At 42.4% G+C, this 25,178-nt stretch overlaps 1 protein-coding gene across 1 annotated transcript in view; it reads left to right on the top strand.

Annotated features, from left to right (window-relative positions):
• Window positions 1-11,559: 11,559 nt before the first annotated feature.
• Window positions 11,560-25,178, top strand: part of dlg4a (discs, large homolog 4a (Drosophila)) — a 64,029-nt gene continuing 50,410 nt past the window's right edge. Inside the window, exon 1 of the mRNA XM_085420445.1 lies at window positions 11,560-11,686. Within this exon, the coding sequence (XP_085276571.1) occupies window positions 11,657-11,686 (30 nt within the window). The 5' untranslated portion in view covers window positions 11,560-11,656. The remainder of the gene's footprint in view (window positions 11,687-25,178) is intronic.

The raw sequence follows: 25,178 nt of genomic DNA, 5'->3' as shown, positions 1-25,178 counted from the left end.
CTTAAATCCACCGGCTTTCTGCCACATGAACGGCTGATTAGACATTTGCTTTTGAGGAGCAGCCGAACAGACTGACCGGTGAGTGCACCACGTATATGAACCCTTTTTTCTTCTTACAAGTGCAGCAAAGATTGAAGTCCTTTGTGTGTAATACGGCTGCTGAACCTTTTCAGTGTCGAGCATGAGCTGCTGGTTTAAGCTAGTCAACAAGGTCATGCTGCACCACACCGTCATCTTAGCAGAGTGCCACCACAGAACATCATTGTTCTGTGTCATCATGTGGGAAATCCACATTAGATTTGTTTTATGTCTGGTGTGTAAAGCTACTTGAAAATCTAGATTGTGCCATGGTCCATCTGTGAATGCCAGCCTACCATCCATGCATGGATGTGAGGCCCACTTGAACACTCAGTCACACTTTGTCTCTTAATCAGTAGCATCACTCCAAGTTATTGGGAAATCATATAGTATTTATGAATGTGCGCTGTTCATTGCCGCTGTTGCAATATGATAGAAATGCACTTCATTTCCAGCCATAGTGTGACCTAGTTTGCCCTCTTAATAGTTGCACACTGTACCATCAGATATATTAGACAAATTTCACACAAGTTGTGGTCGTCATTGGCTTTTTCTTTTGCCATTTCCCCATACTTCACAGATTTTCTGCTATAAAAAAAACAGCAGCAAAGACAATCTCTTTTTGTGATGTTTTTCATGTTTCTGGGAGAGAGAACGAATGGCCATTAAAATTAAAATAACTTACAAGCTACCCAAAGCTTGCATCATTTTGTAATGCACAGTAAGTTTGCACTGCAGAAAGCTTCTCGCCTCTTATCTTCAAAACTGGCTGCAGGCAGATTGTTGACAAGTACAGACGATAAAATCTCTTTGTTAGCTGTTCTTCTCTTCTTCTTTTGGTTATTTGGTCTTTGGTCTTAATTTGTCAATTACTGGGCCTAAAATAACTTTTTTCAGTAGTCCAGTATGTCACTGACAACATTAGTATTACATGTCTTACTGAAACTCACAAGATATGATCAGAGATAAGCCAGATGCGACACAAAGTAAGACTCTTCACATCACAACAAGTGTGGGTTTTTTTTTCTTTTCTCACTCCCTTTTGGTCGGGGCTTCTCTCTGATTCTGGCTTGGTGTTACTAGATTCAGCAGAAACTGTAAAACGGCACCTATTCAGGTTGTGCTGCATGTGTGAGGCAAGGCAAATACTGTATCTGTTTGCTCTTTGCAAGCACCAAGTCTTCCATGAGTGACGCAACATTTGAGGTTAAGGATTCCAGAGAGAAGAAAAAACGAAATCAAACAAAAGGGGAAAAAGATGAATGTCTAAAATCAGTAGATTGATCCTCTGGTTTAACCCTTTAACCGGCACGATTTAGCCTCGCTTGCTGGAGTGCCGCTAGCACTGCAGTTGTTCTTCTTTGACAGAACAAGCGGGGAAATATTTGTGCACTCACAACGCATGCATAGACAGTGCTGTGCTACACCATGCTGTTAAGATTTACATGTTTGGATAGAACTGTGGGGATCACTGATGCGGCACAGGCTTTCCAAAACAAGCACTGCTTGTAGAGTATTAGTCATTCCAAAGCAAAAATAATGTAGCAGTAAAGGAAAATCAAACACTATTATCATCCTTCAAATTTCTTCTTACTCTCACCTCGAATCTGCAGGAAACTCCAACGAGAGACAACATATTAAACCTCTGCCTAGTACATGTCTCTTTTTTGCCTCACAAAGGCAATTGAGGTAACATAAATGAGTTACCACAATGCTGTCTTTTCGAGAACACAGTCCAAGTGGTATAAATGATTAATAGGCTTCTTCACTTGCCTTTCAGCTCTCAAGGGCCCCTCTCTGTGTCAGCCTTGTAGCTGAGATATAAGAATAACGTGCCACTGGTCTCCACAGATTCTCCCTCAACTCTCTGCTTTGTGATTCATATTTCATCTCACCTCTATTTGCCACAAGCGGAGCAAAGTAGTGACTCAAAAATGTTATGAGATAGTGACGACTTTAGCCCTTCTGTTATGTTGAAAAGTACTTCTCTCCCCTGATTATAACGCACAGGGTGTTTTAAAATGCCCGGAGGCACATCGGCAACTTTACTTGTATGTACCTGAGACAAAATGCCAGGTCAAGCGAGATCAGTTGTTGTGTTAATTTGTTTTCATTCATGGGTGTTAATGGTATGCCATGGGAAATTTCATCACCAGTTGTACATGCATGAATGCACATGCATGAATCTTAACTCGTTTTTGAACCGAAAAGACATTTGAGTTCTCAGTTTTGCCCCTCCAAAATATCACAACAATGTCTGTCTTCCAGCAGTCTCTTTAAAGCTTTCACAGATGAGCTGATTGATGATAAGTGCTCCAATACAGAGCTGCAACTGAGTCCCCGAAGGCCTTGGGAAGCTCCTTAGCTGGACACAACTATTTTTCAAGTGACCAAATTTCAAGTGTTGGCGCGAAAAACGTGTCTGAGCAATTTGGGCTCTTCCTAGGAGGCACGGACATTCATCCTTCAATGACTGCTCCGTCAGAAGCTTGGCCAAGACCTTGAATGACCATACAGGTGACCGACTGGCAGTCAAAGCCATGGCAGGTGGTAGTGGGCACAAGAAGGAATGTCAGAGCTCTCAAAGCCCAGACTCTGACATCCCCCATTTGTCCTGCTGTCAACTGCTGGGGGCTTTGAAAGGGAGACTGTTTTCTATTTCTGCACACAGACAGTCCAAGCATAAAATCTGACTGCAACTTTCACACGGGCATGAGCAGCCAACTGATAAATAAGGGTAAAATAAGAAATAAAATGGGATTTCTTCTGCAGGGTACAGTAAATTGTACTGTTCTTTCTTTCTTTACTGATTTTGGTCCCGCCCACTGACACAATCAGAGCAAACACTTCAAATATCACTGTGTTTTTAGGCTCAAATAGGCACTTCCTCCACCAGGACACTTTTTCAGGGAAAAGCCATTCGCATCACTCTATTCTGATTAATTGCTCTAAAAAGCCATTATAGTGTGATGTGGAGAACCAGCATGCTCAACACAAGGACCCTAAAACTGTAACAGCAAAATCAGATGATTTATTTATTATTTATTTACCTGTTCAAATGTGTGCCATGAGGGCTATTTGTCTTTGTTACTCCAGCCCTTGATAATGTGACACCATATCAGCATTTTAAGTAATTTTTTTCAAAAACATGTGTTTGTTTCTCTCAAATGAGCAGTAGTATACGCTTAAAACATGAAAAGAATAATACTAATATGTAACATCTACTTGAGGTAGTAGTACTACAGAATTTTACCAGCAGAGGGTGTACAACTCCACGTAATCAGACACCACCACTTTTGAAAATCAAACACAACTGGGTGTTAGGTAACATTTTAATGAGCCTTTAACTGTAATTTATTATCCAGATTGAACAACAATTCTAATATCTATCTATCTATCCTAACTTTGTGGGTATAATTAATGCTTCCGAGCTTCCCACATCAAACCTAAATTCATTTTTTCCCACAAGGCTCTATAATCCCAGTCACTTTCTACTGTCATGTGTACAGTATTTTTCAGCTTAACATCAGGGTTTTACTCCCACCACCAGCTCTGTTACTCAGGCTCATATGCCAAGGGGGGTGAATGTGAGCTATATCATTACATGGTGCAGTGGACAAGTGAATGCATTAGCACCCCTAGAATTCCCCAGCTGCTTATTAATTAACACGCTGTGGGTTGGTGGGAATTATCAGCAAGGAAAGGTTACTGCAAGCTAGCAAGCTACGTTAGTGTTAGTCAGGGAAGTGCCTTATTCGACGTGTGTGTGGTTTTGCTTTATCGGTGTGCCAAATGCCATTTAACCAGGCTGGCCGCTAAGCAGACGGCATGCACTGACAAGTGGAAGTGAGTTGGCTAATCATACAGCAGTGTTGTTGTGAGGTATTTGAAATGTGCTGTGTGTTTACTGAGCTGTCTATCTGCCTTCAAATTGTGAATGCACGTCTAATTGTTTTGTTTGTTATCTGCTGGGCGTATTTCACATCCAGAGGAGCAAAGACCCTGAAACGTATGATAAATGATAAATTCTTTCAGTGATTTTTCAGCCTTATTTTCATGTATTAGTCATGGTGCTGGCATGCGTATAACGCCCACAACAGTGTGCCAATGTTCTCTGTAGCAGCCTGGTTTACTTCCGCCATCCACTGATGTCTCAAGGACTACAGGGACGGTTTGAGTTTCATTTTCATTCCGCCTGGTGGTATCACAGAGCGGTTTTGATGGTCAGACAGCTCCTCTGCCTATCTGCACGAGAGAAAATTATAGGAAATTATATAACGTGCTGTCAAAGTATGTGGATCCACATTTGAGAAAATGCAATAAAGAGGAGATGAGAGCCCTTCTGCCACTCAGTGGCACTATGAGCTGTGCTAAGTAAGCAATGATGATCAAGAGTGTTTCTCTTGAACTACTTAGGCTGAGTAACTAAATCAACAAGATCACAATAAAGTGTTTTCTCACCAACACAACTCAACTTAACACAATGAGGAATTAGAATCACGCACACACGTCCACATCACTTAATTATACATCCTGAAATATGGCAAGCAACGTTAATGAATTAAAGTTTTTTAAAAAATGAGAAAAGTATGGTGAATCACAGCTGACTCCTCACTAAAGTGTGAGGCATGCTGGTACATGTAGGCAGTGTGAGACAGACTGAGCGGTAGAACAAACAATTCTCTGTTAGTATGGCAAATTATAGTGTGCATTTCATTATACTGTACCCTCAGCAGTACAAAGACTATGGTACAGTGTGTCCACATAATTAGCAGCAGTGTTTTCCTTAAATTGTCACTGTTAAAGGCCGTGAAACTCATTTCTACAATAAGCTGACTCTGACCACTGGTGACCTACATGAACACCTCTTCAGCCAAAGTTTTACAAAAGTTTTATTTAATGGTGTTTAATTACTGGTGAGCTTACAGAGGACCTGTTATGCTCATTTCTAACCTTTTCATTAGATCTTTATTGCTGGACTATACTAGAGTAGCTTTGCATCTGTCACATTTCATGTTAATCCTTATTTGTCTTATACCAGACAAATCTTTGCCGAACTTGATGGCATGCTGAAGAGGTAATTCAGCTGTGTTGGAGTACGGCTGCATCAGTAGCTTTTCAGGATTGAGAGTTGGAGACCCCTGATATAGAGAAATAAGGAAAATGCTTACTAGGCTCACTTTAAGGGTATTTGTGCACCAATCAGAATTTAGAAGTATTGCTCAAATTAAATTGATGTTTGATCATCGACATAAACGGTGGACATAGCTATTGTGATGTCTTCCAGTGTTTCCTCTAGGACCGTGTTGGTTTTTAAAAAACTAGATATGATGAGGAGGGTGCGTCTGACCTTGAAACTGCATGCTTTCTAGTTGTCAACTTGTCAATCACAAGTGGTTAGCCAATGAGAATACTTCAGATAATCCTGTATTTTTGAAACAGCATGACTGATGTTTACAAAATAGACATTTTTTTTCTATAAGAACCAAAAATGAATGATTGAGAAACTCACCAGGAAAGTATTTACGAAGCTGTTTTTCCATAAGCTGCTATAAAACAGGAAGTCTTTCTGTAACTACAGCTACTGCCCTCTGGTGGCCGTTAGATCAAATGGAAGTTTAAGGCACTTCTGTCTGTACTGGCTTAATTCTTTTCCATTCTGGAAGCTGTAGTCATGATATTTACTTTCTATGTGTTTGGCAGATGCTGTACGTCTTAACAAAGAAGACTGACTTAAATCTTTAAACTTGGATCTCAAAGACATTATGTGATTCTTTGCAACAGGAAGCACCTTTTTCAAATCATTATTCATTAAGTCTTTTATTTGGCTTTTTCAAAATGTCATAACCAGCAAAAAAACATGAGGTATACTGTGTTTTATAAAGCCACTAGCTTTTGAAAAATATAGTTTGCATAATGAAATTTTTGTAATAAAACCAGGTAGAATTATATCTGCTTCCCGTGAATGCAGAAATATATACTTATGCTTTCATTTTCACCTCTGTTGAAGCTTGAAAGCTGTAAAGTACCTGAACCCTAAAACCTGCTGTCGTGTACCTACTCAGACCATGCAGTAGCAATCTGAGTGTGACAGTTTCCATCAGAAGCAAATGCTGCATACATCAGGAAAATTGTTGAACATCTGCCTTGGGACATGCAAAAATCCCAGAATCCAAACTGCAGCCTGCTTCCCGAGGAAGCACACATTGTACATTGGCGCATTGTACATGTCGACTGGGGTACAGATAGTTTATTTCAGGGAAGTTGCAGTAAAAGTGAGAGCAGACAGGCCCAGCAGTCATAATGATGCCCACAAATAAGCCCAAAAAGTGACACTTCCCCAAGTGAGTCTTGATCCACTTGTAGGTGTCTCCTGTCTTTGACAGCCAGGGTGTCGGTTTTTAAATCAGCTGGATTTTTGGACAGAGAAAAGAAATTTGGCAAGAGAAAATCCAACAATGTTTCAGACTGGAATTTAACTTACACATTATTTAACTGATATTAATGTTTAAAAGAGCCTCTATAGATTTTTCAATGTGAAATATTTGACATTACAATAAGAATATTATTATTCAGGAAAAAAACACTCCACTATATTGCATGAGCAATATCCTTTAGCTTGAATAAAGATGACCCCATGAAAATATTCCATCTCCCTGTGACTAGAAGTAGATCTGGCGAGTGTCCAACGCAGCAGCCCCATGATCTGGATGTTCTGCCTGGGTTTAGCCTGTTTAGATGACCAGTGCTTGTCCTTGGCCTACTTTTTTTGTCAGAGGCACACCATAGATCCAAAAGACTTTAAGCTCAGCAACACAGCAGGATGGAGACGACATATTTATGGGTGAGTGCTTTCTCAAGTCTTGTTAAAAGACTATTATAATGGAGGTTTGTGGATGTACATGAGTGGAAATGCTCTCAGTATTCAAGCTCGTCCATGGGGAGAGGTTTTTTCTCTCTTTGCTACTCCTAGCATGATATATTTTTAACAGCATGTGTAAGTGCGTGTGCCTTTGTGCATGTGTGGGTGTTGCACGGGCAATGAAAGGGTTCTTTTTTTTGGTTTTAAGATATATATTTTCTCCTCATTTACATAATGAGCATGAATATTATGCTGTTTTCTTGTGACTGATTTTTTTCTTCTTCTGTCTGGGCCTACACTTTTCATTATTTGCACCAGAAGAATCAGAACTTTGAGAATGTGAGAGTACTCAAGTTTTTGGCACAGGAAATGTGAGCGTAGAGCTGTTAGCTCACTCAAGAGCAGAATTATATAATCTTGTATACAGGTCAGCCATATTAGGATCATCTTCTGAGAGAAAACGCCTGTAGAGTATGCGGATCATAACTCAATCCAATCCTTTCATATGCATAAAAGCTCATACGCGCCACTTACGACTGAACATGTACATTAATCACTGTCACAGTAAACAGATCACCTCACGCATATGCTGCTGCAGCCTTACATTAATTACTAATGCATTCACATACACACACACACACATGACGTGTTCCCATTTTCCCACTAAAATATTTACACAGACATGTATGAAATGCAGCTGTGTTCACTTCCATACTGGGAACTCACGTTAGATGTATGCATTTTACATAAACGGCCACGTCTCTGTTTACGCGTTCATTGCAGAAGAGGAAGCCGTCAATTCTGTCGGCAATCAGGGCTGGGGACATAACGAGTGCTGACATAGAAATGCGCAGTTAAATGAAAAACACAAACCTAGCATCATCACAGATGTGAGAAGTGCAAATAATTATCTGTGACATTTACAGATGATTTGTAAACCCATTTCTGCTGCCACTTAGTCAGGAATAGTTTAGTAGAACAGAGCACAGGAGTGCGCTTTAATACACAATAACAGAGTACTGCAACACGGAGAAGGAATCACACTAGACTTAATTGTTTTGGGGGTTTTTTTGTTCTTTTTTATTAAACTAAAATTAATATCACTTGATTGATATCCAGGAAATTAATTAAGAGTAAGTTGAGAGGACAGATTCTGACTTTTTTCATTCCCTTAAACCCAGCAGGTATGCTTTCTTTTTCACTTTGTTCTTTAGGGTTTGATTGTTTATTGGGTTTTATCTTTAAATTTCTATTCCATTTCTCTATCAGCCAAGAAGAGATTCTTGAAAAATGTGACTCTATGTGGTTCTGTCCCACTAATACTGGAAACACAAATAAGGAAGATAATTTGATTAACTCAGACTTCAGAAGCTTGATAATTAGGTTGGAATAGAAGTTGATTTCTTCACCAAACATGGCAGATTTTCTTTCTTATCACCTCCCTTTAGTAGATTCACCAGTGGCTATTTTACTTCTCTCGTGTAATTAAAGAATTTCTTTTTTTTAAGAATAAAATGATGGGCAAAAATTGATGATGGTGATGTTTTGAAAAATCCATTTCAGTATCAATCAACTATAATGATATACACTCACCAGTCAGTTCATTAGGTACGCTTTTCTAATATCATGGGTTGTTGTCAGAGCTAACTTAATTCTTCGTGCTGCAAACATTGCTCCGAGATTTTGGTGCATATTGACATGACAGCATCACACAGTTTCTGCAGACTTTTTGGCTGTGCATCTATGATGTTGATCTCTTGTTCCTCCACATCTCAAAGGTGCTCTGTTGGTTTGAGATCTGTTGACTATGACATTTGAGACATTTGAGTACACTGAGCTGAACCAGTTCAAGACAGGATGGATCCATGCTTGCATGTAGTTTAAGCCAAACTCTGACCCTATGTTGCGGTAGATGTTAAGACTCATCAGACCAGGTGAGGTTTTTCCAGTGTTTTGGTGAATCCGTGTGAACTGTAGCATCGGTTTCCTGTTCTTAGCTGACAGGAGTGACACCCAGTGTGGTCTTTTGCTGCTGTAGCCCGTCTGCTTCCAGCTTTGACATGTTGTGCATTCAGAGATCCTCTTCTGCATACCTTGATTGTAGTGAGTGGTTATTTCAGTTACTGTTTTTCTGTGATACCAGCGGTCACTGATCTCTGGCATGTTCACCCAGAGAACTGACTCTCACCGGATATGTTCTCTTTCCTGACCAATATCTGTAAACCCAAGAGACAGGTGTGTAGTAAATCCCAGTAGGTCAACAGTTTCTGAAACCAGTCTGGCACCAACAATCATACCGAGGTGAAAGTCACCTTAATCACCCTTTTCCCATTTTGATACTCAGTATGCCTTGACCTAAACTGTCTACATGTCTAAATGTTGCTGCCATGTGATCAGCCTAGATAACTGTGCTAACAAACAAGATGAACTAGTATACCTAATGATGCCCGATGAGCTTATTTCCCTTTGATGACACATATGTGGCCCCTTTCCAATTTAAAAACAAACATGTATGTGGAAACTTGTATAGTCACCAGCTCTGACACAACACTGACAAACATTCAGAATTTCCTTGAGCTGCACAATAGCAACAGAAGACTGATTGTAACTGTGACAAGTTAGTCCAATTAAATTAGATGAAGTATATTAATCAATATTTCACTAAATAAAATGTGGCAGATTATATTTCCTTATTACACATTGCTATCTTGTGTAAACAACATCTTTCCAAGATGATCTGCAGCACTGTATAATTTTTAAAACAGACAAAAGTAAGAAAAACTGAGTCTTAAAAGATGAAAGAAAAAAAAGCCTTGGGTTATAGTGCTTGAATCTTTAAATGCATTATAAATAGAGTTGTCAGAGGGCATCAAAGGCTAGTGGAAGTGAATAAATGTTATATGATGACAATTGAAATATTACTTCACTGTGCTCGAATCTCTGCTCATTAAACCTCTGTCACACAAAGCTGCCGTGCAACTTGTAATAAGTAAGGTTTGTAGTTCAGTAGTTCATGAGCCAAGAGACGACGATCAGATGTGCGAATGTAAACTAACAGGCGTTTAATAAAGCGCAGAGAGGTAACTCGGGTCATCTGTCTGTCAAAGTACGACTACAAGTGTATTACTAACAGTAGGATGAGGCCATCTGTGAACACAAAGCGTTTCAGTTTGTTTCATTGCCGCTGTACATTTCGATCAAAGCTTCTACTCTCACCTGGGGAATAAATGTGTGTTCATCATTTTGAATTGCTTTACTTCTGCACCATTGCTCCAGCATTGTGGGGGGCTGGAAAGTGGGGATGTGGCTGGGTGAGGGGTGGATTTGTACAATTATAGAACTGATGATGTAAAGACACTAAAGCACACATTCCCCCTTATATAACCCCGAGTGGTACAGTCCACAGTCTTAAAGGCAGAGTGTGCTGAGAGGAGTGCATGCATTCTTTAATCTGTTTTAGTTAAACTAAACAAAAATGCGAACGAGGTGATCAAACAGAGGAGAAATCATATAACAATTCAGACGGAGAAGGGGCTAAAGAAAGTTTCAACGCATTATCATTAATGTGTCTATTTGGGACTATTTAACGTTGAGATATTCCTAAAATCGCAGATTATTACTGTCCTTTGTGCTCCTCTATAACCTGAGTGCATATTTGCACAGCCACGTGGAAATATGCTCAGGTGGGCAAATCCAATGCAGAGTTACTGACTCAGACCTCAGTCCTACAAGGGTGACCATATGACAACAACAAGCCTCCCTATTGCCATGGCAACAACTGCACCATTGCTAAGGCAACAGCTGCAGAGTGCTACAACAAGCAGAAAAAAAAACCTTCATGTGTCTTCAGTTTCTTTCTTTTTTCCATCCGGTTAAAGCAAACTTCGGCTTCATGTGATCCGGTCTTCCCTGAGTCGCTCTCGCGGTGCTTCATGGTTTCTTTTTTTCTGTGATGCATATGTAATTCACACTCTCCTCCTCAACACATTTTCTTTCGGTCTAATTCCTGCTGTCTTCACACACACACACACACACACACACACACACACACACACACACACACACACACACACACACACACACACACACACACACATTCATACACTCACGCACTCACCCACTCTCCCTCTCCTTTTCTCTCTCCTTCACTGTCCCCTCCCTCAGTTCTTCCTCTCCATCCTCGGCTGTTTCGCTGTCTTATTCTCCGTTTCTCTTTTTCCCCTTTTCTTTCCACAGTGTGACCCCCCCTCTTTTTTGTTAATCCCACCACCCCTGCCTTCCATCTCCATCCTCCCTTTTCTCCATCTCTTTTTGTATTCATCCCATCTTTTCTCTTTCTTTTCCACCGTTCCTTAGATAGACTCACACCTTTCCTTTTCTCTGCTCTCTCTCCCTCTCTTTCTCTCTCTTATACTAAATTCTAAGACCACCCTCTCTCCTCTCTTCTCTTTTTTTCTCCTTTTGCTCACTCTCTCTATTTCTCTGTGGCCCTCCCCCTCCCTTTTCATGTTTCCCCCCTCCCTCCATCCTCTCTTTCCCTCGCTGGTTCAGTTAGTCAAAGAAGAGATTCACGGAAGGAGAGAAAAGGGGGGAAAGGCAGGACGAGAGTGAGAGCGCAGGAGTGGGGCAGGCTGGGGAGAGGGGTGTGGGGTCTCAGCCCTCTGTCGTGGGGGGTTGGGGGGGTTGAGATACACCCCGATATTTGTTTTAAGTACCATGGACTGCCTCTGCATTGTGACTACAAAGGTAAGCCTATCTGTTGTTCATTACTCTAGCTCTATGTGTGCGTGAAACAGAGTGAGAGGCACCACAACTGGAACTGAACCGGGAAGAAAGCAGCCAGCTTCCTTCTGCCATCTCTCAATTGTGGGAATTTGCTGTCTTCATGACATTTCTCGTGTTGTGCATTGTTTCGATCTTTGTGTTCGTTTTGAGCATTTGAACATTTCAGAAAAGCCTCAGTGCGAGCTGAGCTACCTGACTGAACACTCTTTGATATCTCCCTCTCTAGATGACCCTCTCTCCCACTCTCTGAATCTCCTACTCCGTGTCATGCTTTGTGAGTGTATGAACAGGGGCTGGCTGACCTGCGTGGATGTAGCGAAAGCGGCAGAGATCTGATCCTCGGGTTGCCTGTGTGGGGCTTTGTGTCATGCCCGAGCTGCAGAGTGTGTCAGGCAGAGACCATGGGAGGGCACTATGCATGCTAATATTCCTCACAATTTCCAGCTGCTTTGTCCTAAACTCGACCGTAAGCACACGTGAAGCTTACCCACTGTGCAGCTGCAAACATCTGCAAACATAATGTATGAGCCACATGTTATATCACACACATGCGCTGCTCCAAGGAGCCAGTACTAGACATGAGACTGACTAGAAAAAGGAACATGAAGTAGCTTCAAGTCTGTTGTCCAAGCCTATTTGTTCAGATGTCCAATACCTTAAGACCTTCAGATCATATATATATATATATATATATATATATATATATATATATATATATATATATATATATATATATATATATATATATATATATATATATAAAAAACACCCAGCACGCCCCTGCGGGCGGTTTATCCTTCAAGCTCGGGTCCTCTACCAGAGGCCTGGGAGCTTGAGGGTCCTGCGCAGTATCTTAGCTGTTCCCAGGACTGCGCTCTTCTGGACAGAGATCTCCGATGTTGTTCCCGGGATCTGCTGGAGCCACTCGCCTAGCTTGGGAGTCACCGCACCCAGTGCTCCGATTACCACGGGGACCACCGTTACCTTCACCCTCCACATCCTCTCGAGCTCTTCTCTGAGCCCTTGGTATTTCTCCAGCTTCTCGTGTTCCTTCTTCCTGATATTGCTGTCATTCGGAACCGCTACATCGATCACTACGGCCGTCTTCTTCTGTTTGTCTACCACCACTATGTCCGGTTGGTTAGCCACCACCATTTTGTCCGTCTGTATCTGGAAGTCCCACAGGATCTTAGCTCGGTCATTCTCCACCACCCTTGGGGGCATCTCCCATTTTGACCTCGGGACTTCCAGGTTATACTCGGCACAGATGTTCCTGTACACTATGCCGGCCACTTGGTTATGGCGTTCCATGTATGCCGTGCCTGCTAGCATCTTGCACCCTGCTGTTATGTGCTGGATTGTCTCTGGGGCATCTTTACACAGCCTGCACCTGGGGTCTTGCCTGGTGTGATAGACCCCAGCCTCTATGGATCTTGTGCTCAGAGCTTGTTCTTGTGCTGCCATGATTAGTGCCTCTGTGCTGTCTTTCAGTCCAGCTTTGTCCAGCCACTGGTAGGATTTCTGGATATCAGCCACCCCCTCTATCTGCCGGTGGTACATACCGTGCAGGGGCCTGTCCTTCCATGATGGTTCCTCGTCTCCCTCCTCTTTCTTGGGTTTCTGCTGCCTGAGGTATTCACTGAGCACTCGGTCAGTTGGGGCCATCTTCCCAATGTATTCTTGGATGTTCGTTGTCTCATCCTGGACTGTGGTGCTGACACTCACCAGTCCCCGGCCCCCTTCCTTCCGCTTAGCGTACAGCCTCAGGGTGCTGGACTTGGGGTGAAACCCTCCATGCATGGTCAGGAGCTTTCTTGTCTTTATGTCAGTGGCTTCTATCTCCTCCTTTGGCCAGCCTATTACCCCAGCAGGGTACCTGATCACGGGCAGGGCGTATGTGTTGATGGCCCGGATCTTGTTCTTACCATTCAGCTGACTCCTCAGGACTTGCCTGACCCTCTGCAGGTACTTGGTGGTTGCAGCTTTTCTAGCGGCCTCTTCATGGTTCCCATTCGCCTGCGGGATCCCCAGGTACTTGTAACTGTCCTCTATGTCTGCAATGTTGCCTTCTGGTAGTTCAATCCCCTCAGTTCTGACTACCTTCCCTCTCTTTGTTACCATCCGACTACACTTCTCCAGTCCGAACGACATTCCAATGTCATTGCTGTATAGCCTGGTAGTGTGGATCAGTGAATCGATGTCTCGTTCACTCTTGGCATACAGCTTGATGTCATCCATGTACAGGAGGTGGCTGACAACTGCTCCGTTCCGTAGTCGGTATCCGTAGCCAGTCTTGTTAATGATCTCACTGAGGGGGTTCAGGCCTATGCAGAACAGCAGTGGGGACAGAGCATCTCCTTGGTAGATCCCGCACTTGATGGTGACTTGTGCTATGGGCTTGGAGTTGGCCTCTAGTGTTGTACGCCACATCCCCATTGAGTTCCTGATGAAGGCTCTTAGGGTCCCATTGATCTTGTACAATTCTAGGCATTCCAGTATCCAGCTGTGGGGCATTGAGTCATAGGCCTTCTTGTAATCAATCCAGGCAGTGCACAGGTTGGTCAGTCTGGTCTTGCAGTCTCGGCTGACTGTTCTGTCTACCAGTAGCTGGTGTTTTGCGCCTCTGGTATTCTTGCCAATTCCTTTCTGTGTCCCGCTCATGTATTGACCCATGTGCCTGTTCATCTTAGCCGATATGATGCCTGACAGGAGCTTCCATGTAGTACTGAGGCAGGTTATTGGTCGGTAGTTGGAGGGGACCGGTCCCTTCTTGGGGTCCTTGGGGATCAGGACCGTCCGACCTTCGGTTAGCCATTCCGGGTGTCTCTCGTTAACTAGCAGCTGGTTCATTTGTGCTGCTAGACGCTCGTGGAGTGCAGTCAGCTTCTTTAGCCAGTAGGCGTGAACCATGTCGGGCCCTGGTGCTGTCCAACTCTTCATACTGGAGACCCTTTCTTGGATATCTGCCACTGTGATGGTTACTGGATCCTGTTCGGGGAGGTTGCTGTGGTCTGCCCTCAGATCCACTAGCCACTGAGCATTGCCGTTATGGGTTGCGTCCTTCTCCCATATGCTCTTCCATATATATATATATATATATATATATATATATATATATATATATATATATATATATATATATATATATATATATATATAGATATAGATATAGATATATAGATATAGATATATATATCTATATCTAGAAAAAGGAACATGAAGTAGCTTCAAGTCTGTTGTCCAAGCCTATTTGTTCAGATGTCCAATACCTTAAGACCTTCAGATCATATATATATATATATATATATAGATATATATATATAGATATATATAATTTTCTGATGGACATACCTACACAGCTGCACACAGATTCAAAAGGAGGTGAGCAGTGTACTATAGCAGCTGAACCTGAATGCAGATTCTGGCAGGAAGTGATGACAGATAAAAGAGGAAAACAAAAATACACGCAAACACACACACACACAGGCGTGTGAAGGTGCTGATCATCTGAGATTTCCATTTGTTCTTAATTTGTGGAGCAGGCGTGAGTGCAGCTGGTCCTTTCAGATGTATTACGTAAACTTGCGCTTAACTGTGGCACATTACATTCATTTGCTTATCAAGCTCTCAGTTTCCGTGGCAACAGAGATTAGTGGTTAAACACAGATAAGTAGGTGCAGTCAGATGAGGAGGGAGACACACTGCGCGCGTGTACAGCAAAGTACATTAAACACATTTTTTGTTTGCGAATTTCACACCATTTCACGTCCTTCCCTAATGACAGAACTTCCACACAGGTAGCTGCTTTTTGGTTCTGCAAAGCAGTTTTTGTTACCTTGCACCGTGCAGTGTGACAAATTTATTGAGAGAGAGAGAAGGGGGGCAGGAAAGGGAAATTTCAAGGTATTTCTCCTCCCTGGAACACCTGCACCTCGTGCATTTTGTTTTACATCACTGAGCTTAGGACAAGAAGAAGAATAAGACTGTAAGTAAAAGACCACGGTTGGTAACTGTGGGTGTTTCACCCAACCAGTTCCAGAATTCTGCATCGCTTTCAAAGTGTGAAAAGACTTAGTGTAAAGCTGGCACAGAAAACCCAAGTATTGCCAAGAACTTGTGAGACAGATGGTTGGTTTATAAAAGGAAAGGTGAGAGCGCATAGATGTGCAAAGTTATGCACCGACTGATTGGCTAAGCAGCTCTTGGACTGGCAAATGAAATGGCTATTCTTGGAGTGCCTAGATGACCGTTTCACCCAGAAAAATGAGCTAAACCTTTGTCACTGGGGATTGTTTGTTAAACACTAACCAGATATTCACAAGAGAGCCTACGGTTCACTTGGATATGCCACAAAACTTGGTGTATTCCTTTAAATGCGCATTATTAAACTTTAATGGAGGCAGGCTGAACTGCAGGTGAGGAGTGTGGCTTGCCACCACGTAGCAGATGACGGGCGAGCAGCTCCCTGAGCGAGCTGTTCCGTGACACCCACGTGCTGTATAACAAGTTATGTGAACAATGCCGCGTTCCCGTGCAGGTCTTTGCACAAAGTTTTTGTGTGTGGGTGAAGCCACAGTCAGCTGGTGAGTGACAAATATCTGATACCGCTACACAGAGCACACCAACTAGAACCGGAGCACTGCTGTGCCGTGCTCTTTGACGGTTAAAAGGCATCCCCCACTGAGTCGGTGGGTTGAGTATTTTGGCGAGAAAAGTCAGGCTGAGAAAGGATGTCTTTGAGCGAAAGAACCAGAATTAGTAGAAATTTGTGAGGAAAGCCCATTTTGGATAAAAGATGATTTCATCCTCAAGGTAAAAGTGCAAAAGTTGTGTCCCTTTCTTTTTTTCTTACAGTTGGCCTGGCCTGTATTTTATATAGCGCTTTACTAGTCCCTAAGGACCCCAAAGCGCTTTACATATCCAGTCATCCACCCATTCACACACACACACACACTGGTGATGGCAAGCTACATTGTAGCCACAGCCACCCTGGGGCGCACTGACAGAGGCGAGGCTGCCGGACACTGGCGCCACCGGGCCCTCTGACCACCACCAGTAGGCAACGGGTGAAGTGTCTTGCCCAAGGACACAACGACCGAGACTGTCCAAGCCGGGGCTCGAACCGGCAACCTTCCGATTACAAGGCGAACTCCCAACTCTTGAGCCACGATCGCCCCGTTCTTATGACGCTATTACCTTTCTCTATCCTTCTACACTGACAGGTTCAAGTTTTGGCTTGGATAAAATTTGAAGTAACTGCAATTTGACTGTAATCTTTTTATTTATAATTCAGGGAGCAAATGACCAGGAAACACTCGGCATTTCAATCGATTCTCCTGAGCGAATTGGACTTTTTAGCAGCTTATGTAATTTTCTGCTCCTTCCCACACTAAAATCTCTGGGAAAAAAAAAAGCAAGCAGTAAATTGCAACATATGATGCTGGTGAATCATACACAAGTGTCATTACATAACATTTAGAACTAGAATATTAGGGCATATCGAGGAGACGTCACAAGATTTATATTTAGTTGCGTGGCTGACAATACCTTTGACTCTCCCTCCCTGTATGGCACTGAGTCAGAGAAGGATGGGTCGGTAATTTGAGAGGCGCGAACACAGATGATGCGCATAGTGAAAAGGATTTATGCTCGAAAAGCAACTAATCTTAATTCTATCTTTGAGAAAATTGCTGCAATAAATCCACGTTCTCCTGTGCGGTACAGAGCACATGCAGTGCATTTCTGTTGCCTCCTCTTCTCTAGCCTTTTTTGATCATCACTCTTTTCCCTGTTGTCACTCTCAATCCACTTCCTATTTCTACAGACCTTTTTTTGTGTGTCCTTTTTGCCTCCTTCACCCCTGTAATCCCTCTCTCGGTCCTCTCTCCCAGCCTCCTCTTTCCTTTATCTCATTTTACCTCCTCCCCCCCATCCCTCCCACTCTGCTCACTCTACTCCTCCCTGCTCTCTGCTCTGTAGCTTACCTTCTGCCCTCTTCTTCAGCACTTTCGAGGCTTCCCTAGTTAGTGCCTTTTTTCCTCCAATGAATTATACATTTGACAAGATGTAGTCAAAGTCAGCATCTTCGCGTGCGCTTGATTGGTTTCATGTATGGCTACATCATGAGCATCTTCTTCCCTGGATTTGGTTTTACCACTCACATTTTTTTCAGTCTATATAAATATTTATATAATGTGAATGTGTGTTTATTGTGTGTGCGTGTGTGTCTGTGCGCTTTCAAGGATAAAAAGCTTATGGCTGCTGTATCTTACGCTAGCCCCGAGAGTCTCCAAAATGGAGTTACAGTATAAGCTAAACCCCTCTGCTCGCAAGTCCTTTTGAGCCTCCTCAATATTTTTTCAAGTCATCCACCTTAACAAGCGCCCATTCACCATACCGTGTGATGCCAATATGAATGTGTGCAGCAGTGTGTGCTGTGTGTCAGGATTAGTGATCCAGTGGAGAGCTCAGATGATCTCCACTCAAGGGCATGAACATCCATCAGGCCTTTGTATGCAGCCACAGAGACACTGATCCTGCCAAGTGTCTCCCAGGGCACAGTGTGCGAAGCAGAGCTTGCCCCAGTGGAAGACCGATGCCACGACTGCACTGTGCTGAGGGTCTCTGCTGGTCAGTTAAAAAGCACAGCAGAACAAATTTGTAGCTGTATAGAGACGGACAATTTCTTTATTTATTTCCCCCTTCGATTGCTCTGTCGTTATTTCTGCTCAAATGACAGCTTGCTTTTGTGCTTGAGATGAAATACTGGAAAAAAATTCAGGGGTTAGCCATGATCTCCGTTCGTCTTTATGTATGTATTGCACCACTCACCCACACGTTCATTTGTTTTACCAAAAGAAAGCCACGTACACCTACATGATCAGACAGAATGCATGCAAGCTGTGGAGCATTTCGCTCTAGTGCAAGTAGCTTTTGCACTGTGGATTGAAGCCTTGCTCAATTTAAAACTATGAATTTTTTGCCAATAAAACCCATTAGATTCAAATAAAGAGGAGGTATAAGATCACCGCTTCATATATTTGTATAATAATAATAATTATAACTAAGAAAGTCAAAATGCTTCATATTAAGTTTTTTTCCCCCAAATCGTATGCCCATCAGTTGCCTTGTTTCACTATCTTAAGCCTGCAGAGTCAACACTTCACGTATGAGTATATTTCAGCTCCTTTATGATGCTCATCATCCCCACCAGGCGCTTTAGCCAGCAAGAAGGCTGTTAAGAGCTTCTCTTTGTCAAATGCACACAGCACAATCTGTGCTCCTGCTTCTGCTGCTTCACTCTGCTCCACTGTTTCTTACGGTGAGAGAATGAGCAAAGCCTCATCCTTTCTTTTGAACTCAAATGGTTTGGTGCATTAGGTGGATATTCTGGTAGGGTAGATGCTCAGTCTGTGTCTTTAGTGCTTTTCTAGTTTCTCCTTTGAGCCTCGTTTTGGGCAGATGGCTACTTCTTTTGATTTAATAGGGCGATGTAACGTTAAACAGTGAACACGTATTTAAGCAACCTTTCCATTTTGTGCACTAAGAGTGCCACCTCCAAGGGTCTGATGCTCATTTTCATTGTTTTGGCTGTCAGAATCATCGTCCATCCTCAAATTGTCCACATGACAGATGACAAATTAGATATATCATTGCTTGTTTGGGTTGGACACTTTGTCATTTCACATTGAGCGAGAAGGCTAATGGGGAGCCGTGAGCCTGCTACGGTAGACCGTAAGGAGGGCAGTGGCTGTCAGCTACACCGCTCCGTTCTGAGCAAACAAGAAACACAACAAAGTGTCGTGGCAACCTGGAAAATTCAAAATCAATAGCAATGAGAGTGTACATCTAATGATGTTGATAGAGTCGATAGAGGAGGCTCTGTCATCCTCATTAGGGTCAAGGAGGGTCAGGTTGTCGCTGGATCCTTATGTAATGACACATTATGCCCACATTGTAGGCTTTTTAGTTAGAGATCATATAACTAGCATGTCATATGTGGGGAAAAGAGGAAGGTCAAATAAAAGTGACGAAAACAAGAAAGCCAAGCTGATATCATTGATGTGGACTTGCAACAGCTTTGCAAGCAGGATCCTAATTTCTTAGAGAGCTGATTTTCTTTTTCTTTTTTTTTTTGTAATACAGCACACAATGACATCTTGTGGCACATTAAAAAACTACAGCAAAGAAGCTCATGACAGTCTGATTAAGGAGTATTCATACACATTTCACATGCCAGTACCCTACATATGTGAAGCTCGGATGCTGCATTGGCCTATGCCAAAATATATATATATATATACACACACACACCTACACCTACACACACACACACACACACTCACACACACACACACACACACACACACACACACATATTTATATATATACATATATATGCATGTAGGGCCCTGTGTGTTTCCTCATAATTTATAGGGAGCATCTGAATTACTGTATCAGTGATTCATGAGCAGTCCCCCTGTCACAGGCACTCACATTCACAACAATCTCATCTGAAATTCAGGTCACGATTTTGGGGGTTTCGAACCTCCTGCCTGGCAAAGAGCACAAGACTGAACAGAGTGCAAGTCAAATTCGAATTATATGCTTAGTAACCCTAATGATAGACCTCGCTGCCTACATGTGTGGCTTTGGCCCTGAGTAGACACGGCACACGACGTGAGCTAATGACGCTATGAGAGTTCAGACGTAGTGACACCCAGCACAGTAACGCACAAGTGCACATATTTTCTCTGATTTGTTTGTCTCTGGCTTTGTATCTTCATGTTCCTCTTATAGGTGATGTCAGTTGCCTAGCAACCAAGCAATCAGGGCCCGATTGTTGCCATGACAACGTGGCAGGGGTATCATCATGGAGAGAATAGAGATGAAAGGAGGAAGGGAGGGAGAGAGGAGAGAACGGGAGAGATAGAGAGAGATACGGAGAGAGAGCGAGAGAGAGATACGGAGAGAGAGAGAGAGACCTGCCATTGAAGGGTGTTGATAATGTGAAGCCCACAGTGTGCAGGTAGGAGGATGACCTCTGTGTAGGCGCCGGCAGAGGATGCTCATGAATGCAGAGAATAGAAAATTAATGTTTGGTCTTATGTGGCTGGATTCGCGGGTTACACAGCATTTAACACTCTTCTAACGGGCTTCACTCCAGATGGAAATGTCACGATGTGCTTGAGTTGTCTTTAGTTACAGAGAGCGAAGCCGCGCAGAAGCCACAGCTCACTGTGTCGCTGAGATCCAGAGGGCTGTGGGCCTAACCTCTGCAGGTGTCATAACCCATCCATCACCCAACAGCCATCCACTGTAAAACAGTCCAGTGGGGTCATGGTGCATTTTACTCTGTTTATTCCCCAACCAAATTTTGCCCCCCAATATAGCCATATAGCTGAAAGACATAAGAAGAGACGCAGCTGAAGTGCAATTTATGATGACAACTAAGCCTGGAAAAGAGTTATATTTAGTTAAAAATTTGGGCAATAACGACTGATCAAAGACCACTCAAGTTTGTCTGAGATAAAAGCTTGAATGGCTACTACATAATAACAATTGGACAAGCATCAGCTGTTATTAGCGATATCAGTATTTTGCATTAAGTCACGATGCATTCCTTAGAGAAAAGTTGTCTTACTCATTCATTGTTGACTTTATTAATGTGCAGCTTCTGGCTAAAGGGTGACGATACTGCTTCTAGTATACCTGTAGACAAGATTGTGATGTGGATAGAGGAGTGTAAGTTATTACTTAAGAATTTGTACAGTTTGATAGAGTGTCTAATGCTTACGTAAGAAACAGTATTTGCTATGGTTATATACAGAAAACAGACAGTATAAAAAAATATATCTAGAAACACGCTTCTTAAAGCAATCTCCAGGTCTTTGTGATGTGAAATGATTGATAAGATAAACATGAATTTGCTCATGTATCCTTGCGTAGGGATATGGGTATCAAAAAAAATTGTTTTAAAGTAAAAATACATTCTCATAACACCAGCCATGCAATTTACCAGTTATCACTGTGCTAGGCTATTGTGAAGTGATAAGGTGAGGAAGTATCACAGGCTATATTAAGATGCTATTTGCACCTAAAGTGAAAATTGTGATAAAAAAAAATATCCTTTATATAGAAAGAGACCTGAGCATTCAGACAATGCTGGCAGCTACTCTAAAGGTACAAATTACACAGACTCATCTGTCCCACCTAGGAGTATTTGTAATTAAATCAGCTTTCATGTTAGAGTTTAAAAAGCTACAACACTAAGAGAAGGTCCGATTCATTTTAACCTTTAGAGGTAAAGAGCTGAACGTCATTTCATATTTGACACACATCTTCAACAACTTCGGTGATCAGCACCCAAATATTTTTGCTACATGTCTATTATTAAATTTTATGTGCTTTATTAATTGATGCTATTGCAATTTAAAGAAACTAGGCTTCATTGCTGCAAATTCAACAAAATGTTGGATCGCTGATTTTACAGCTTGCCGTGCACCAGTTGATTTCACTGTGGCAAAAGTTGTTACTATCCAATAAAAATATAAATATTCAACTTTAAAAAATTATTTAAAAAAAACAGATATTCTCTTTAGAAAGCAAAACTGGAAGCTGAAAGCAGAAAATGTTGGTATTCTTTCTTGCCTATATAAGAAGGGATTAGCTGGTTATCAACTTGCTGTCAGCTATTTGACCAAATAAACCTTCAAAGTGTTCAGTCCCCGTGTAACAGCGGTGACATGGACATTTTTTCACTTCCCTAAAACATTCTAAACCTGCGTGAGCTTATTTACTCATTTATTTTATCTTCCGTGCTAAGCACATTGAGATTGCGTGCAATGCAATGAGCTATCTAGAAACAATTGCTATTGCCGTTAAAAGAGTGGAGGTGAAGGTGTACCCAGAGAGTTCACATTTGCGTCAAACACGCTCTCACGTTAGGTGACGTCTGTGTGCTTAATGGTGAGGCAAAGAGGGAGCAAAGAGCAGAGTGAGTGGAAGCATACTGTAAAAAGGAAAAAAAAACCAACCCAAAAATCATAGAAAAATAATATAAAAGGTTGTCTCTCTGCCTGTATGTCCCCTTCCCTCCCTCCCTCACCGGCGGTGGCAAACATATTTTCTGAGTCACGGCTGGAGCAGGCAGCCGGTTGTCTCTTTTCTGACCCTTGCCTTTAACACCAAGATACATCCAACACCAACAACTCTCTGCTTCCAGGAAAACTCTCTCTCTCTTCGTCTGCTACGACACCCCCCTCCCCCCCCTTCCCTCACTCCCCCTCCCTCTTTTTTTTATTCCCCCTTCCCCAGCCTCCCATCTTTCTCTCTCTCCCTCTCTCTCTCTTTCCTTTTCTCCCCATCTCTCTCCTCCTCTACTGCGGGTGTCTGGGAGGCTGTTTTTCCTCTGTCTCTTGCTCATGAAGGGCCGCACTAAGCTCCCTTCTCTCTGTCCGTGTGTGGTAGGTAAATTCACCTCTCTGTTTGTGTCGTTCTTCTCCTTCCATCCCTCTGTTGCTGCCTCTGTTTTGCATGTTAGCTCAAAGTCTGCTAGTCGTTCTGGCAGGCTTAGAGGAGGTCTCTACCTACATCTGTGCATACTGCATTGAACATGCTTGTAATCTGCTCCAGTGTCATGGATTAATCAAAAAATATGTGTCTGAGGAATTTTTTATTTTTTTTTGCTCTCCTTGTACGTGTGCTCTGGGTAGGTTTAATCATCCAGTTTGGGTATTACGTATGAACATGGCCCGGCACGTGTGGGTGTGTATGTACCAGTGAGCATGTTTCGAAATGCAGAAAGAGTGAAACTCTAGCAGACTTGTTGATTAAAGCATTACAGATTCATGCATGCATGTCTTTTATTCTACGTCTGGGTTGGTTCCCGCCTGTGTACGTCTGGGGATAATTCATATTCTTATGCACTTCTCTTCGCCCGAGGACTCTGGGACATTAGGCTAGTGTCCTTCTCAGATAAGGAAAATCATCCTGTTTAATCAGCTGGCATCGCTTTGAAAAAAGGTCATTTCATTTTTAGGGTTACAGTAAAGACTCGTGACCAACATCAGGTTAATGGGACACAGAGGCAAGCAAATGGGTTTTCTTCTCATGTCCTGGTTACATCCCTACGTGCTGAAATACAGTTATTGAAGCAGTCGTGCAGGTTTGTGTAAAAAACAGGGCTACTCCAGCCTTAATTAGCTGACATGATGAGTCTCTACTTTGGCTGATCGAGTGTTTGGGACTAAGATGCCATTTGCAGTTCCACAAGCAGAAGCCACTGTGTATGCACATGTATGTGTTTGTGGTCGAACAGTGCTTTGAGCTGGTCATTATGGTGTATTTGACAGGTTGGACTGCAGATTTGTAGCTCAAGTAGGTCTGATTTAGGAGAGCCATTAAATTTACGGACTTGTTGATTAGAATACGAAATGCAGTCTACACAACGTGGGGCATATATAATGTTTTTTTGTTTGTTTGTTTTAAGTGTGCCAGCATGTTGGATTTTAAAAGGAGTAGATTAAACGATAGCTTGATGCAATTTCCCTGATTTAGTGCACAAAATGTTTAAAAAAATTATATACATCTCAAGAACTGGAGTTTGATGTTTTGATAACCTTTTTTATTATTATTATTATTCTGGTTGTTTACCTCAGTTGTCAAAGACAACAGTCAGTCAGACTGTCCTACAGGTGCACATGTGTCAGACATCAAGACATGAGTAGACCAGCCACTTCAGGTGGTCCACCATGAGATGCAAACTTCAGAAGTACTCCAGGAAAGTTTCAGAGGTTGGAATCAGTGTGCATGAGTGATGCACAGACCAAAGTATATACATACTCCAGTGCATCTGTCAAACACAGCAGAAGTGGTGTTATTGATTGGATGTGTAGCACTGCTGGTGGAGTCGCTTGATGATTTTGCTTCTAATTGCAGCAGCGCGGTGATCAGTACATACATTAAGACTCCTCAGATCCAAAGGATCGCATTAGAACACGAGGAACAATGATCCAGCAGCAAGGCAGTCTTAAACATTCACCAAAAGCAATTTAGGAGGAGTCATGAACTTGACCTGGAGTTCAATTGAGATCCCAAACAAGCAAGAAGTGAAGATGGCTGCAATCCAGGAGGACCAGAGCATCATGTAGGCGTGTGATCGGGCAGTTGTCTGCGTGACAAATTTAGTTAAACTGGTTTGATCACATTAGGGGACCATATTTGAAAATGGTTGCAGCCTCTACATAGTTTACTTTATGTGGATGTCACTGCCCTGACATTGAACTGAAAATACCATAGAGGTAGCATGCGTGAAGAGCCAACTTTGCTCCAGGTAGCAGAAACAAAGTGAAAATACAACTTCTCCATGCCAGTGCACGCCACCACATGTTCAACATCATGCTATTTCATTGTCTTATTTCATCACCTTGTACAGCTTTCTAATGGGTTTACT

This window comes from Rhamphochromis longiceps, linkage group LG10, assembly GCF_057381845.1.
Source record: "Rhamphochromis longiceps isolate RC_006_pf linkage group LG10, R_longiceps_female_GT1.1, whole genome shotgun sequence".
NCBI lineage: Eukaryota > Metazoa > Chordata > Actinopteri > Cichliformes > Cichlidae > Rhamphochromis > Rhamphochromis longiceps.
This window is presented reverse-complemented; position numbering and strand designations above follow the sequence as displayed.